Source organism: Eutrema salsugineum, unplaced genomic scaffold (genome assembly GCF_000478725.1).
Source record: "Eutrema salsugineum unplaced genomic scaffold, Eutsalg1_0 scaffold_1, whole genome shotgun sequence".
Lineage (NCBI taxonomy): Eukaryota > Viridiplantae > Streptophyta > Magnoliopsida > Brassicales > Brassicaceae > Eutrema > Eutrema salsugineum.
The window spans coordinates 10,531,626-10,548,861 of record NW_006256909.1 but is presented as its reverse complement, the minus strand read 5'-3'; the positions used below and the strand labels follow the sequence as shown (position 1 = coordinate 10,548,861).

Sequence of the window (17,236 nt, the reverse complement as noted above, 5' to 3'; positions counted from 1 at the left end):
AAAAGTTGATTAAGAGTTTCGAAAAACTGTGGCCAAATTATTGATATAAATCAATTTGAACATATAGTTTACTAAATTGTATATCACCATCTGAATTCAAATGCACATATTGCATGTTGTTGGTTTATAAAAAAACTGATATTATGAGTTATAAAAAGAAAGAAAGTCATGCAGTAAGCCAAATGTAGATTGAGGCGAATCATCCGGGTTCGCTGAATCCAATTTCGAACATGACTTTGCATGCCAGTATATATATTTAAAATCAGTAATCAAAAAATAAAAATCATTGTTTTTATTAATAATACTGCATAATGATAAAACTACTATATATAAATATAGTTCTTTTGTCAATAATAATATACAATGAAGATAGCAAGTTTATAAAACAAAACCAATTTTTTTCTTAGACTAAAATAGATAGAAAAAAATATTTTAAAACTTTGTCCCAAAATCATAAAATATTGGAATGATCAACAAAACGTCATCACACAAATTTATTCAACCGAAAAAATTTATTTCGCCACTATGTTACTGTACTATTTATTAAACTATCTAGATCAGAATCTATAAAGTGGAATTATAAACATGCCAAAAAGCAAAAAAAAAAAACAAAAAATGTAAAAAGACAGATGCGATAAACTCCATCAGATACGGGGGACCTCGGGAGTGAATTGTGTCGAGCTGTTTGCATTGTTATTTTTGGATAAACAAAACGACAGCGTAGTGCATACCACCTACTCTCTTTTTCGTTTTATGTCTAACATCTGTTCACTTTACTACTTCAGTCTTCGCTTTGTAGCCATGCAATCTCTTTTTCTTTCTTTTTTCTTCTTTTGTAATAGTCTTATAGATCAATTTCTATACAGATTTTATTCTTGTTATTGCTTTTGAAATAAATATAACACACAAAAAAAAAAACTAATTAACCAAAGGAATGGTTTGACCATTTTCCATTTGTTTAATGACTTGTTAAATGGAACAAAAGTTACAAAACTCTCAAACCGAAGAGATCCCATGATCAAATGACATATTTTAAGAAGAAAATCTTGACTATAAGTGTATAACGAATTAGTTATGTATAATAAAATGATTTGCCCATTAAATATTTGTAATGGAGATGTGTAATAGAGTTGTGGAGTGTAAAATCTTTCTTGGTGGTGAAGCGTAAAGACAAGAATAAAAAGAGGAGTGTAAGAAAGAAAAGAGGAAAGTTGGGAGACTTACACGTCATGTGGTGTGGGCCCAAACATCCCTCTCTCTTTTCCAACGACTTGTGAAGCGTGTAACCGTCTTTCTTAATTCTTTTGTCCCCCTGCCTGCTTTTTTTGTTCATTAAAATCAAATGCGATCTACTTAATTAAGGTTAAAATTCTTAATTAAAGATTCGAATTTTCATCCACATACAATTTCTTAGGAGTTAGGCTATGATTGTTATAAAATGTAAGGCTCACTATTCATCTAATATTTATTTTTGGTTATATTTCAGTAAGTAACTTGTGCTTTCCCTATCATGTTCTGAGGGAATTCTATGGTTTAGCAGGATTAGTTCATATTAATTCAAGAGTTGGATGATAGGCTGATGCGTTTAAAAGGTTATAACACTTTCACTCTCAAACTCTTGTAGTTTAAGTTCAGCCTAACTTCTAACAAAACAACAAAATTTGTTGAAAAAAGGGAATCTTAACTTTGCAGAAACGAATATTAATTTAACCATAAATTAACTACACAAACATATAATATTAAGTTGTATATATAAAATTCAGTTATGGATACAAAATTACAAATATCATGTTAAGAGAGGTAAAAAAAAAAAAGAGTTAGTTTACTTATATATATATATATATATATAAAAGAGTTAGTTTTCAAATAATAATACAACATGTTTCTAACAAATTCAACTGATAATATGGATTTCTGAAAAGATATCCAAGAAAAAACTAATCTCTAAACTCACGTCCTAACAGACATTATTTATGATGCCTTCCCCCTATGGCTCTTAATTAACACCAATTGTCAATTAGACTTTGGGACCATTAGACTTTGGCACTTCTTTGTTGGTTAATATACCTCTCCGACACAGATATAAACACACCTCTCCGACCTAAACATACATCCTCTCGTCTCACATGCCTAAGTGTCTGTAATAGTCGCTAACTCACGTGACCTTTTGCTCTACTTGTATCAGTATCCATTATACGATTCATGAAATATTATAAAACCATTGGAAGAAACAAAATTTTCGAAAATCTTTTCAGTCTCGTTCTATCTCGTATTACAACAATAATGAAAATTGTTTAAACCCTTCGCCGAGAATTGTCTTTTTCCTCGTGGGTTGTCCTTCGATAACTTCTCAATTAAGCTTTTCTTTTCACCTACGTTTATATCTGCACGAGAAGAAAAAGACAATGCCCATTTTATCCAACAAATTATTTACCTTGAATCTAAGAATCAGTGATTACAGTAACGTTTTCCTTACCGGCCTTTGCTCTTGAACGAGTTCTTCGACTTCGTGCGAGGTTTTGCTGAAGCCCCGCCACCGCCTCTGCCCTGTTTCTTCTCGCTCATATCGCTCTTGAACAGATCTTTCATCTCTTCACCCCGAGGCTGGTTTCTTGGTTTACTCCGGTTTAGGTTTTGTTTCTTGTTCGGTGTTGGTCTTTCCATCTTACCAGAATCAATTGCTCTCTGTTTTGCTTTCACGGCCTTTGCTCGCCGGTAACCAAGATCCACTAGTGTCAGTCCTTTCTTCTCTGGTTCTTTCTTCTTTTTGTCTTTCCCCTGAAAACGAACACATTTAACATCAATACAGTGTTTCATCATATCAGAGAGAGAGAGAGAGAGAGAGAGTAATGTGTATCACTAAAATACTACTTACTCTTGATCTTCCTCGTCTTTCTTCTTCTTCTCCTTCCTCTTCTTCTTCATCTTCTCCTTCGTTATCCTCTAGCATCTCTCTGGCAGCTTCTAGCTTTCTACGTTTTTTCCTCGGAAGATTCTTCTGTACTTGCATAATCAAGAGAACTGTAAGTTGTCTAGAAAGGAGATAATGAGAATCAACAATAAACTAAAAATGATGATGCAACTGAGAAGTCAAGAGCTTCTTGATACACAGACCTCGCGTTCGCGTTTTCTCTTCTCCTTCATCTTGAGGTCCTCTGCTTTATCAGCACTAATTAGTTCGTTCCCAGAAGGGTTCCCTGCAGAATCCTGTACAGAGAAAGTATCCAGATTGATTCAGACAAGTGTGTCATCTCTCTACAACAGCAAAATTCGGAAATATCGATTGAAGTTTAGAAGAATGAGAACACGTAATAAAAAGGACACCTTTTCAGCTTTGGCCACGAGCTTCTTCTCCTTCTCTGTCATGAACCAAGTTCTTTTTGGGCGTGCATATATTTCATCTCTGTGCTCAATCATGTTCTCCGCCTGCAGAAATAAAGCCATAATCACCCATGTGAAACTAAGCCAATGAAAACTAACCAAAGTCAAGAACGAAAGCTGCCTACCTTTGCAAATTCCATCTCAGCTTTCCTTAGAGCTCGCTCTTCCCTGAAATCGATGAAAACACCTTAAAACCTAAGTATGCAGATCAATGAATACTCCATGGATAACGAAATTCTTTGATGGGTGTGAAAGGAACCTCTCTGCTCCAATAACAGCAGAGTATTGATCTTCCATTTCATCGATAATCTGAGACCACTTGACGATTGACTGCTCTGGAATGATTCGGCTCTTCAACTTTGAACCCACCTTCTTTGCCTTGTAACCGAAGAAACAAAGTCAAATAAATGTCCAAAATAAAGCGGTAATGGAATGGGCATAAGCAAGATCTATGTATGTCTAAAGGTTCGCTTACAATGACTTTCAAAAGGGATCGGTCATTGTCAGTCACAAACGTTACAGCGTAACCTTCCCTTCCAGCCCGAGCTGTTCTACCAACTCTGTGAACATAACTGCAATATCAAAGGAAAAATTAACGTCCTTTCATCAGTTAAAAAGAAGAGCTGATAGCATTCGATAATTCAATCATGATAGAGGAAATATTCTCGGACTTACCTGTCTATTTCCCGAGGACATGCATAATTGATATCTGAACACCAATGATGTCAAGCCCCTAGAATGATAAAACAAGAGTGTTCAAGTGGTGAAATAGCAGAGCAACAATGAGGATCATCTGGAAAATAAGTTATTTTCTTGTTATACTTACTCGAGCGGCAACATCGGTAGCAATGAGAAAATCAACCTCCTGCTTTCTGAAAAGTTCCAGAGACTGCAAAAATGATACAACTAAGTACTTGCAAACAGTAAAATAGAGGTATTCATGAACAAACAAAAAAGCTGATGAGTCCAAGTTTCTTACATCAAGACGTTGTGCTTGAGTTAGGTTTCCATGAAGCTCAGCTGCTTTGAGGCCAGCGAGTCCAAATAAAATTTTCAGTCTATGTGCAGCTTGTTTTGTTCCACTGGCAGAAGAGGGAAAAACAAATCTCTAAGTGAAATGCAAAAAGCCAAACGTTGCAAGCATGTATGGAACTTGGATTAGAAAGGTATCGCATTTCTAGTGAAGTCGAACCTAAAGATGATGACTTTCGATTTAAAAGTTCTTGTGCACAATGAAAGAAGAACAGCTTCCTGATGTGCCTCTCGAGTCCTGCGAATTCTTACCACCCTACAGTTAAGAGATAACGAGTTAGCTGCATTTAAAATGTATATTCAACATAAGCTCGCTATTAAGAAGGTTGGAAATAATAAGTAGTGTCTAACATACTCCTCAGTCAAGCCTGGTGGCCTTCTAGCTGACGGATCAGCTGAGAGACGCAACGGTTTTTCCAACGAGAGTTTGACAAGCTCTTTAACTTCTTCAGTCATTGTGGCTGAGAAGAGCAGTGTTTGCCTTCTCTTGGGACACAAGCGAACCTGCAAGTAGATATGGACTCATATTTAAATCAAACAAAGAACAGCCTACAAACCCTCCCGTCAAGTTAGATTATATAATATAAACTTCTGCGGACTAGAAACTAGCGAAGACAAGACTAATTCACTAGATTTGAAATATCATATATTTATAAGAACCGACGTATCAAATTTAAAAAACGATGAAATATGAAATATACCAGCTCTGTTATTTCAGTGGCAAACCCAGTCTGTAGAAGGCGATCTGCCTCATCGAGAATTAAAACCGCTAGATCATCTAAATCGACGGACATAGAATTACGCAAATGATCTATCATACGTCCAGGAGTAGCCACAACAATATCTGGCATAGACCTCAGAACCACCTCTTGCTCCTAACACAAGAAACGTGAAAAATTTAGCAAGTTTGTCACAATTCCAAACTTAAGAAAACAACATTTCGTAGAGAGGAAATAAGCTTGCTTTCAAACATCAAATAATGTAAATCTCACACATTAAACACTTGAGCGGTTTCAAGAAATGGGAAACCTAAGAGTCAGATAAGACCCATACCCTTACAGAAAGCCCTCCTACAATCAATCCACATTTGATATCAGTAAACTGTGCAAGCTTCTGAATCATACTGTGAATCCTGCAACACGTTTCAAAGAAAAGCAAATCAGCTTCTCAGCAACAGGAATCAAAAGGACTTGAAGGTTTAGTACTGTTGCGAGGGGTCAAAGTTTTTGCTACTTACTGGACCGCCAACTCCCTTGTTGGTGTGAGAATAAGAACTCTAGTAGCAAATACCCGCTTGGGACGGAAGAGCAACCTCTCAAGAGTAGGTAAAGCGAACGCAGCAGTCTATTAAAACAAGGGAAAATGAAATCACCATAATCAAAACTCCACATTTGAACCTAAACAATCTCAGAATCAAACAGAACCCTCAAACAACTGCTCACCTTCCCTGATCCAGTGATGGCACTGGCGCAAAGATCACGCCCTGTAAGTGCTAAAGGTATACATGCTGCCTGCATTTGCAACACCAGCGATTTAGATAAAACTCTAAAACAGTGACTGAAATCTAAAATTCGTGCGGGAAGAATTGGACCTGAATCGGGGTAGGTTTCTTGTATCCAAGAGTTTCGCAAGCTCGAAGCAAAGGACGAGAGAGATTGAGCTCCATGAAAGAATTGGCATTAAACGAAACTCCATCCACCGTAGAGAAAAACGGCTTGGCAGCAACATCTTCTGCTTTTAGCTCAGCTCCATCGTCGTCTTCCGAAAGGTATTCGTCCTTCACAGTTAAAACTCACACTTCAGAGATTCAACAAAACGGATTCCATCAATTGAAAATTAAAAACAAAATATAAGGGGTTTACTTGTTTGTCGGGTTCAGCATCAGAGGCATTTTCATCCTCTTCTTCTTCTTCCTCCTCTACAGAGATGGGAAGTGGAAGATGCTCCTTAGCTTTGGAGATCTTCTCGTCGACAGACGTTGTGTGTCGGCGGGCGTGTTCTTCACCGACGGAGCTTGAATACGATGCGAAATCCCAAGGAGATTGGGCATCAGCACCTCGTTTCCCTGTAGGCTTCTCATCTTCTTCTTCTTCTTCATCATCATCAACATCATCCTCCTCTTCTCCATCTTCGTCTTCTTCAGCTTCCGCTTGACCTTCACTCTCTTCTGCATCTTCCTCCTCTACATATTCATCACCACTGTCTTCTTCATGGTCTAGCAATTCGAGCTCGTCGTCGCTAGCCGCATCGAAGAAGAATTTCCCGGGCATTGCTAGGGTTTATGAGTTTCAGGAATTTTCAGAGAGAGACCGCCGGAATAAAACGAAGAGCTTACTAATAGGTCTGGAGAAAAATAACCGAATTTAAATTTAAGGCTTCTTGGTTTGGCCGAATTAACCATTGAATTTCTGATCTCATAAAACGGTTTGGTTCGATTTGAAACCAACAAAACCAACTTGACTTGTTTAGATCTGGGCTTAGGCATATGATAATGTTAGATCTGATGGGCTTGTATAAGTATTGTTAAGAGAGACGGTCGTAAATAATACTAAATCGTTAGAAGAGTATATCAAGAGGGAAACGAAAACGATACCTAGGGCTAGAAGAATCAGCAACCAAGTTGATGTGATTAAACCCTAAGTCAACAAGATATATTTAAAAATCGATTAGGGCTAATCACAATTAATTATGACTTACTAGTTAACTTTTCCGTGTTTTGCGTGGACTAATATAATTTCTATTTGATTGTTTAAAAATTTGATAATTGTTTGGATTTATTTGTTTTTTATTCTTGAGTATATTTGTTTGTTAGATTTTCTTGCATTTTAATGTTGAAAGACATGATCGTGAAAACAATATAGAATAGAAGAGAGTAAATAAAAACATAATAGTATCCAAATAATTTAGTTTAAATAGTTTTGAAATCTTTTGATCATTGTTTAATGTATTTCACACATAATTTTTGAAATACCGTATGAACTTATTCGATTTTGATCACTATTTTATTTGTTTTAAACAACACAAATACCATCATTCCATTAGTTAGATATATATATATATTTTCTTTTTTTAGAAAAACTTTTTTGTTAGAGTTTTTTTTTTAATTTTAGTTTTTTTTTTTGTTTTGAAACAACATTTCATTACTTTTTAAATAGATTCTATTTTTTAAACATTTTTGTTAAATTTTTTCTAAATTTTAGAAACATAAGAAATGGTAAAAACCTAAGATATATAGAAGATTCCTTTTCTTTTCTTTTTAAAAAACGTTTTTGTTTATTTTTTTCTAATTTTCAGTTTTATAAAAGTTTACAAACGGTTTAATTTGATAGCAAAATTAAGCATTAAACCATTATAATTTAGACCAGTTTGTTTTAAATTATTTTTTTACACATCATCAGTTAAGAACCAATTAAAAAATAACATGTAATTAAAAAATGAGGATAAACGGTCTTTTTGCGACCAAAACTCATTCTGAAGCTGACACGTAAGCGAAAGATGGTAAAATTCGTTGTGAGCGCGATACGTAAGCAAATCACTACACAAATAAGTAGCTATATTTCAGACACATAAGACTTTGAAAATTTTTTTTTTAAAAAAAAATCATTGACATAATATATGTTAATATTTGTTTTTAAAAACATTAATATAGGTTTAAGTGATGACTCTATGAATTTTTGGTTAGAATGAAAAAGAAAAAAGAAGTTTAACAATTGTGAAAGTTATGATTAAAAACTTGAGAAGTGGCTTATATTTATACTAAACCATAAGAAATCTTTGCCTAGATTTTTGTTAACATTTTAGTTAGATTTTTGATTATTTCGAAGATATTAGAAATGGTAAATTTCTTTTTTTTTTTAAATTTATTTTTATAAAACGTTTTTAAAGATATTAGAAATGTAAATTTTTTCTTTTTAATTTATTTTTATAAAAACGTTTTTTGAAAATATTAGAAATGGAATTATTTCGAAGATATTAGAAATGGTAAATTTCTTTTTTTTTAAAAAAAACGTTTTTGAAGATATTAGAAATAGAATTTTTTTTTGTTTTTTTAATATATTTTTATAGAAACGTTTTTGAAGATATTAGAAATGGGAATTTTTTTTTTTATCTAAACATTTTTGAAGACATTAGAAATGGTAAATTCTTTTTTTTTAATTAAATTTTTTTTTCAAAATTTTGGTTTAACTTATTTTAAAAACGATTTGTTTTGACAGCGAAATTAAGCATTAAACCACAATAATATTATTTTGGTTCTGTTTTTAAATTAAAATTGGTTTGTTTTATCATATATATTATAAGCAAAGTAAAATTTTGAGTTAAAGCTCTCTCATTCATTTTTAGGGTGGCTAATTACTTTTTACCCCTCCTTATATTTTTAAAAATTAAATTTAATAAAAAAATTATTTAAAATCATAAATTAATTAAAAAATTATTAAAAATCGTAAATTAAATAAAATATTAAAAATCGTAAATTAATAAAAAAAATTGTTAAAAATCGAAATTTAATCAAAAATATTTAAATTTAATAAAATATTAAAAATCGAAATTTAATCAAAAATAATTTAAAATAGAAAATAACGAAAATTTAAAAATTGGATTTAATCGAAAAAACATTTAAAATCATATCATATATAATATATGCGAAGTAAATTTTTCGCTATAAGGTCTCTCATTCAATCTAGGTAACTAATTCTCCTTTATTCGTTAATAAATTTTTTTTTAGATATCCTTAATTAATTAATTTATTTTTGTAGTTTGTATAACAATTTTGCTGCCACTTTTAGTTATTTTGATAATATTAAGATAATTTCAATCGGATTATCTGTTGAGCAAGATTATCTGGAAAAAAATATACATGTGATGTGGGAAATCTTAGCTTAAGTTGAGAGCTATATATAAATATATTACTTTTTTAAATGTATCTTAAGCTCAATTGTGGTTTGGTTTCTACATTGGTCGGCTTTTCGTTGTATTGTTTACCATATTTATTTTATATAAATTAATTTTTTGATTTTTTCTATTGTTTTTTCCGTTTTTCAGTACCAGTAGTAGTGTTCCTCGATTATATGTTGTTGTTTTGTGTTGTCAGTTATTCTTCCTTACTTAACGTGATTAAAACCATGTCAACATATCATAAATCATCTTCATTGTCTAATGAACAGGTTTTAAGTCTTTTTTTTTGTTTGTTTTAAGTATGGTTTTCTGAATTCTGTTTATTTTTGGAATAATGTAAGAGAGGCCAAATACACTAGCAGGGCGCAGAGGAAAAAATCGAAAAAGAAAACAGAAAAAGGAAAAAAGGGAAAAACGAAGTAGAAAAAGAAGAGAAAAATATAAATTGAAACATATAGAAAAACGTAAAAAAATGAGGAAAAAATGAACAAAAAGTCCTAGACCATGAACGATAAGATCAAGATGGGTAACACAAAATAGTGAAGAAGAAAAATGATAAGGAGATGAAGAACTCAAAGTTGAAGAAGAAAACTGAAAGAAAAAGAAGAACAAAAATGGTAGATGAAGAAAATAAAGTATAAGAAGATGAAAATCCGACGATGAAAAAGAAAATAAAAAAGAAGAAAGTAAAGATGCGAAAAAGATAAACAAAAATTAGAAAGAAAAAATGTTTGGATAGGACAAAAATGATCAAGAAGAAGTAAAAAGCAGAAGATAAAAACGGCTAATAAAACCAAAAGAAGAATAGTAGAAGATGTTGAAGAATAAGAATTTAGAGAATACAAAGACAATAAAATAAAACAAAGAAGAAGGGGCAGACAAATAAAACAAAAAAAAAATCAACAGAAAAAACGAAGAAAAAACCGAATGAAAAAAATCAAGAAGTCAAAGAAGATGAATAAAATACATAAGAAGAAATAGTCAAAAACAATGAAAGATAAGAAGGAAAAAACAAAAAATAGAAAAGCTAAAAAATAATAAAGGAGAAGAATAAGAAAACAATGATAATATGAACAAAAAATAATACAGTGAACAAGTAAGATAAATAGTCGGATAGGTCGATGACGATGAACAAAAAAAAAATAAATGACCAATTGGAGAAGAAAAAAGATAATCAGAAGAAGAAGTCATAAAAGAAAACCAGTAGATAATAGAGGAAGTGAAAGAAAAAATACTAAAATGGAAGAAAACTAGAAGATGAAGAAGACAAAGTTGAAAAAGGTAAATATGATAAAAAAAACGAAGACCAATCAGATGAATAAGAAGTAAAAAAAGATGAAGACAATAAAGAAAAACAATTTGAAAACAAATAACGATAAAAAAAAGAACTCAAAAATTTAAGGAAAAAATTAAAAAAGGGAAATTATAAACCATGAGAGGAGTAAAAAAACAGATAAGACAAAGATCTTTAAAATATTATGAAGAATTTGGAGAGAGTAAGAATAATTGGCAGAAGAAGAATAAGAATTTGTTGAAGAAGAAAAATAAAATAAAATAGAAGACAAAGTAGAAGAAGAAGAAGATAGGGAAGAGAAAAAATTGGATGAAAACCTTAAAAGATGAGGAATTGGATAAAGTAGAAGAATATGAAGATGAGGTAAAAGCCGAAAAACACCAGAAGAATATGAAGTCGGTGATAACGAAAAAGACGATGACAATGAAAAAGGAAAAGAAAAAAAAAGAAGAAATAGAATAATAAAACATTGAAGAAGAAGAAAAAAAGGAATAAAACCTGGAAGAGAAGAAAATCAAAAGATGTATGAGAGGGAAAAGGAAAAGATGTGGAGAAGAAGAAGAAGACGTGAAAAAGAAAAACCAGCAGAAGAAAAAGTAAAAAAAACAGACATAGAAAATAAAGAAGAAAAAAAAAACAAAAAAACAAAAAAAAAAAGAAAGAAAAAATGATATAGAAAAAAAATTAAAAGATAAAAAGAGAAAAAGATGAATAATTTATATAATCTTATTTTAATTTGTGTTTATTGATTTCATACACTTATTAGTATTGATTTTAAAGTTTTTAATGTTAGACAATGATTACTTTCATAGGTTAGCTTTATTTTAATTTTGTATGTATCAAATTCTTGATCTAATTATTTTTGATTTATGACATAAAAATTTAATTATTTTAGGTTTCAATGAAACTTTTTGGCCCGCGCAAGTCGCGGGCTAAACACCTTGTTAGATTATAACATGTAAACAAAATTTAAACAACATAATTTTAAATAATAATACCTAAGCAAAAACACTATAAAATTATCTCATGATACATAAGCAAATCGTTTTTGAAATTCAACTAAAAACTGACGTATCAGTGAATTAGTACATAATTAAATGTATTGATTGATATAAAAATAAAATTTACAAAAAAAAATGAGGATAAGATTTTCTAAACTTGAAACAGATATTCTATTCAAATCTCTTTATGTTTTTTTTGTTTGTTGTAATCTCTGTATATTTATTAATTTAACTTAACAGTTGACTGAAAATAAATATTTGTTTGGAACACAAATGAAGTCATGATCAACCTTAACTATGAAGTGTTATAAGGAGTTTCGGTCCATAAACATCTTCTTTATCATTCAATTTTTGAGATAATGATTTACACAAACAGAAACTAATTAAATCAAAGAATAATAACCCCTTGGAGAAAGCCGCCATAAAGTCATGAAGGTCATGAAAAATATTCGTTTCCCCCTAAACTTTCATAAAGCCTAATTAATTTTGTACACTAATTTTTTTTAAAAAACAATATATTCCTAAAAAACTATAGGAACAGAATCAAACCAACTAACAGAGCATAACCGGTAAAATTCCCCGACAAGAATCTGTGTGATACGGCGCCGTTTTTAAGAGAATCTTCCGACTCCGTCAGCGAATCAAACCGTAAATTTGGATTCGCCCCATAAAGCTTGAGTACACCTGCCACGTCATCAACCGTAAGGTCAACCTTCTTGGTCCTTGGCCGGAGACTCGGATACATAACCGCCGATTCCTGCGAGCTATGTCCTAATCCCAGCAAGTGACCAATCTCATGAGTCACCACCGACTCCAAGTCAACGGCCACATCTGATTCTTTAAAGTCACCGTCAACGACCCATGTCTCCGCCGCGTCAAGGTGAAGCCTCCCGTTTTTCGGCGCAAAGGCGTGTGCTAAAGTCCCGAGAACACCGTCAAACGGCTGCCCGTCACCGTGATCGCCGGCGAAAAATCCGATCTTTAAATCCGCCACCGTGTAATCATCAACCTCCTCGAAGCTCACAGGGATCACGCTCGCCCACTGATCGAAGGCTCGCCGGAAAACCGTTTTGACGTCGTCGGATGTCAAGTATTCGAGTTTGTGTGTTTTCGAGAAGGCGTAAGTTAGCGTGTCCCGGTTCCACTTCGGTTTACCGTCGAAATACGTATAATGCGCCGTCGTGTGAAAACCGTTGTCAATCATGTGGGTATCGGTAACGCCACATCTCGGTGACGACATGAGAGTGACGGTACTCGTGTCGAGTTTTCCGGTTATAGGTAAACCGAGATTCTGTTGGTATAGTGAGATTGCGTATTCGAGAGGACCATCGAACACGTCGGAGAAATTCTTCGCGCCATCACCACCGTCGTCTTCTTTGACGTAACCGAATCTGTGGAGGTATCTTTTGAGCTCGGATACGCCGCTGACGTGGCTGCCTAGCTGGACGTCTACGAGACGAGAGAAATCATGCCACGTGGCGTTGCTGACGTGGATTATTTGAGTTGCTTTTGTGATGGATTCCTCCGGCAGGTTTCTGGCCAAAAACCGGCAGGGGAAACAGAACAATATTAAGACGAAACAGAGAGCTCTGACTATACTTCGTGACATAGGTTCTATATATCTAGCGAGAAACCCACGAAAAATTTGTCTGCGCTTGGATTCAAAGATTCTAAAGATTTTGATTTATATAAAAAGTTCCGTGCAGGAAAGGAAAGGATGATTGAGAAAAAAGGTGAAAGAGAGACAGAAAAAAAGGAAAGAGTTTTATAGATTCTGACGTGAGGATACAATTTGGACTACTACATACTTAGAAGTTGGTTCGTCGGTTCAACTGAATCGTGTCCGGTTTAGTAATCATCCTAAGATACTTGTTCTAATACGAAACGAATTACCCGATTAAATTCGATATATAGTATAGTACTTAATACCCAATCCTGCCAACAATTAACTTTAAGTACCATTATGCTTCTATTTTATGAGATCCATAATGTATTTGACGATCATAGATTAATATTATGCAACATTTATATAATTGCATCCATATTTCATAGACATGAACAATTTTGGATGGCTAAAACTGTGGATCCAACTCATAGAATATAATTCTTGCTAGGTCTTGCTAGAACGCTGATTAACGAGATACTTTTTTGCGTGACTATATACTGTATGTTGAAGGGAATTCAATAATAACGTCCCTAAAAATAAATAATTTCAAATAAATGAGAACTAATATGTATGACAATTGATATGTGATATATGTCTACATAGAACGTCAATCGGTCGTAAAGCAAGTATATATGTAATTAATTGATTGATATACGTGATTTAATTGGGCTAATTAAGCTGAGTATGACAAAGATGATTGGGAATGGTTCGTTGGAGTATAGTTGAGGGTTATTGAGTTTGTTGACCAGAATTAGGTAAGTTTCAATTTCAACTGAATATATCCGATCATTAGTTTATTGAAACTATCAGTCAAGAATAAAATAAGACATTCTTATGTTTACTTGTTCAGATTCTTGGGGATTAGGAAAGCTTGTCTGAAGAAGGAATCCCTCGGGATCAGTCAGAGGGTTACGTGTGAAATGAGTTAAGTAGTTAACTATCAGAAGAGCTCTCCTCTTGAACAAGATAGGGAGGTTGAACCAAACGGGATAACATTAATTTTTATCAATTATACCTTCATTTTTTTAAAAATAATTATCAGTTTTGTAGATTAGTCAGATCGTATTCAATTCTTATTATCCTCAACATTCCAGGCGTTTTGTACTTTTTTCGATACCAACTCAGTTAAAGGTTGTATATTTGGGCCTAATAACAAAGTTGTTTTAAGAATATAGTGGTAACTTACAAACTTATGTATGAAACATTATCACATAGCCATCCAAATTGGAAGGAACCGAGAATGTCCCGAGTTTGAGCACCAGAAATAAGAGGAGAGTAATTGAGTAAATTAACTCGTTATGGTTTTTGAACCGAGGAAATTATAGTTCTAGACCCGAATATCTTCAGTATATTGAAAAAAAAGAATTATGGAACTAGATTAAAAGTAGTCTTATAAAAAGCATTCTGAACGGTTGCCTAGACACCATTACAAAACATATGTAATAAACTTGCCCCAAAAACGCAGAAAATAAAAAGTTTCATATCGTTTGCTAAAGAGAAATGTGCTAGATTGACTCTAATTTTAGGAAATATTACTAGATTGACTTTCGATTTCTAGTTTTACTAGAATGACTTTAATCTTTATAAGAAAGACCACAAAACCGTGGTTTAGAGTTGATATTCACAGTTATGCTATTTTGATTTATTTTTTCAAAAGAAAATGAGTTAATTACACAGTCATCAATTAAGTTTAAAAAAAAGTAAAAAATTTCTCTAAATTCTGGGTAATATCGACAAGAATATGGAAGATTTTCTTTCCAAATTTTTTCAGAAAAATCATCATTTCTCCTAGAATCTCTCTCCACGATTTTTAAAGCTAAAAAACCTAAAAACTATCATTTGAAACCCCGAGCACCTCTTTCTGCCCTAGCCGCTGTATACTTGCGATTTCTGTGGCGATTTTGGCTGTCTTCCTCCCGGAATTCGGTCCGCATAAAGTTTCCAGCAAAGTAGACTACTTGTTTCATCTATTCTGGTGGTAAGTTCAACCCGGATTTCTCACTGTTTTTTTTTTTCGATTTTGACGGTGTGGAAGATGATTAATTCTTGATGGTACGTACAAATTCCTCGTGTTTTCAAGTACAGATCATGTTTTCAAGTGGTTTCACGAAGCACACGCTGAGGAATTAGAGGTAATCACGAAGCAGCAATCGATGATTTTTAATGATCTGGCGGATATCAAACAGGAGATCCATGACCTCAAAAACGACATAAAGGAAATTGTATCTGTTTTCGAAAGTTTCAGATGTAGCATCGTATGAAATTCTTAAATGAATTCTTTGTCAGACATATTTCTCATAATGATAGGTTTATTGCATTTGATGGTAAACTTAAATATCGTTAACAAATTTGCCAAGATGTTATTTTTGAAACAAAAATAAAGTAAAAAATGAAAACGTTTACGTAAAATATCAATTGTCGAGATGACACGTCTTGCTGTTGTGACCAGACTGGTTACAGTTGGAGCACTTGTGATCTTTACGTGGTCTTTTTTTATCAAGCGCTTTCTCGAGAGCCGATTTGATCCTACTCGATTTCGGTCTTTCCGGTGGCTGACATACATCTGGTGGCTGACAAACTTTCAAAGCCACATGTTCTGGAACAGGCAAATCTGAATCTCCTGGCATCACAATGCCACTATAAGCGTTGTACAAGTAGTATTTAGTGTAATAAGCATGAAAAAGTTCCATACGGCATGTGTTTCTTGCGTCTGCTGCTGCAAGTGTGTGTACACATGGTAACTTCTCCAAGTCAAATCTTCGGCAAGAACATTTTTTCGGTTAAATTGACTACATGCGTAGACGACCCAAACGTCACCTGCGACTGATGTGCATCAATAGCTTGCATTCTAAACTGTTTAGCGTAATTCACACGTGACTGCAAAACAAAGTGGACATGTTAGAAGAAAAATTACAGAGTTTTTACTCAAGTTTTGAATTTTACCTCTAGCAGCTTCTCAATACCACGCGTAAGGGTAATTATGGGTAAACCTTCGGTAACATATCTATCATAAGTAATCCGTAAGTCTATTTTAAAACTTTACTGTCACTGAGCTATATATTTCTGCCGGGAATAAGTCTTCTATCAAAGAAAGGTTAATCCAGTAACAAAACAAATATGTTATGTCGTCGACATTGTTAATTTGCCACCAAACAGCAGGTTAATATAAGTTTTTTGTGTCATAAAAATAACTCTGTCATGTCGTCCGAGTCATATGAGTAATTAAATTAGCAATTTAATAAGTCTGTGTCCTCATAGATTTATTCAGCATTACTTTAACTATGTCACCAAAGCCACATCTTTATCATGTCTCTGAAGAATATCTCTGTCAGAAAAAACAAAAAACTTGTCGCAGATTTATGTATCGTATATTAAAACTGTCAAATATTATATATGTTTGTCGGGACTATGACAAAGTAATTTAATATCTCTATGCACACAAAAAAGTCTATCAGATTTTAATAAGTCTGTGTTAAAAAAATAAGTTTATCGCCATGCAAGACAGACATGTTGAAACAAGTCTGTGTTATCTAATCAAGTCTACCATATGTAATTAATCTATCATCATGTACAACAAAGTTAATGATTTAAGTCTGACATTCGATTAAAAATCTACTATTCGTAAACAAGTCTGTCACACACTATCAAATCTGTTATAATGAAGTTGGTAGACTTATAGTAATCGGAATATGGCAGACATATGTAAATTCGAAAAAAGCGGTGGCATTATTGTAAATAAAGTGACGTTTTTGCTGATGTGAAAATTAATTGTTAATGACATTTTTGTAAATTTTTTTTTCGACAACAGGCTTTTAAGGACAATTTAGACACGATTTTTACTAGAATAACCTCAATTTTTACAAAGTCATTCTAGTAAAAATTGTAAACATTAAGGTTAATCTAGTTAATCTTCCTTTGCTAAAAAAAATCTATCGAAAATGTTGTCCTTAACTATTTGAAAATATTTTT

At 32.9% G+C, this 17,236-nt stretch overlaps 2 protein-coding genes across 2 annotated transcripts; both read right to left on the bottom strand.

The window, feature by feature from the left end:
* Nucleotides 1-2,198: 2,198 nt before the first annotated feature.
* On the bottom strand, nt 2,199-6,723 carry LOC18030769 (DEAD-box ATP-dependent RNA helicase 28). The gene is given in 20 exon segments (XM_024149744.1): nt 2,199-2,384; nt 2,477-2,778; nt 2,876-2,998; nt 3,115-3,207; nt 3,325-3,426; nt 3,507-3,549; nt 3,641-3,759; nt 3,857-3,953; nt 4,057-4,090; nt 4,093-4,114; nt 4,208-4,270; nt 4,361-4,463; nt 4,574-4,669; nt 4,769-4,917; nt 5,115-5,288; nt 5,467-5,545; nt 5,651-5,757; nt 5,856-5,924; nt 6,005-6,190; nt 6,276-6,723. Coding segments are annotated over 20 exon segments (2,385 nt in total). The 5' UTR covers nt 6,684-6,723; the 3' UTR covers nt 2,199-2,368.
* Nucleotides 6,724-12,098: 5,375 nt separating this feature from the next.
* On the bottom strand, nt 12,099-13,295 carry LOC18030768 (metalloendoproteinase 1-MMP). Its single transcript, XM_006414257.2, has one exon. The coding sequence runs from the start codon at nt 13,208-13,210 to the stop codon at nt 12,131-12,133; it is 1,080 nt and encodes a 359-aa protein (XP_006414320.1). The 5' UTR covers nt 13,211-13,295; the 3' UTR covers nt 12,099-12,130.
* Between the last annotated feature and the right edge of the window lie 3,941 nt (nt 13,296-17,236).

Coding starts and splice junctions, on each gene's coding strand:
- LOC18030768 (XM_006414257.2), bottom strand. CDS start 13,210: ATGTCACGAAGTATAGTCAGAGCTCTCTGTTTCGTCTTAATATTGTTC.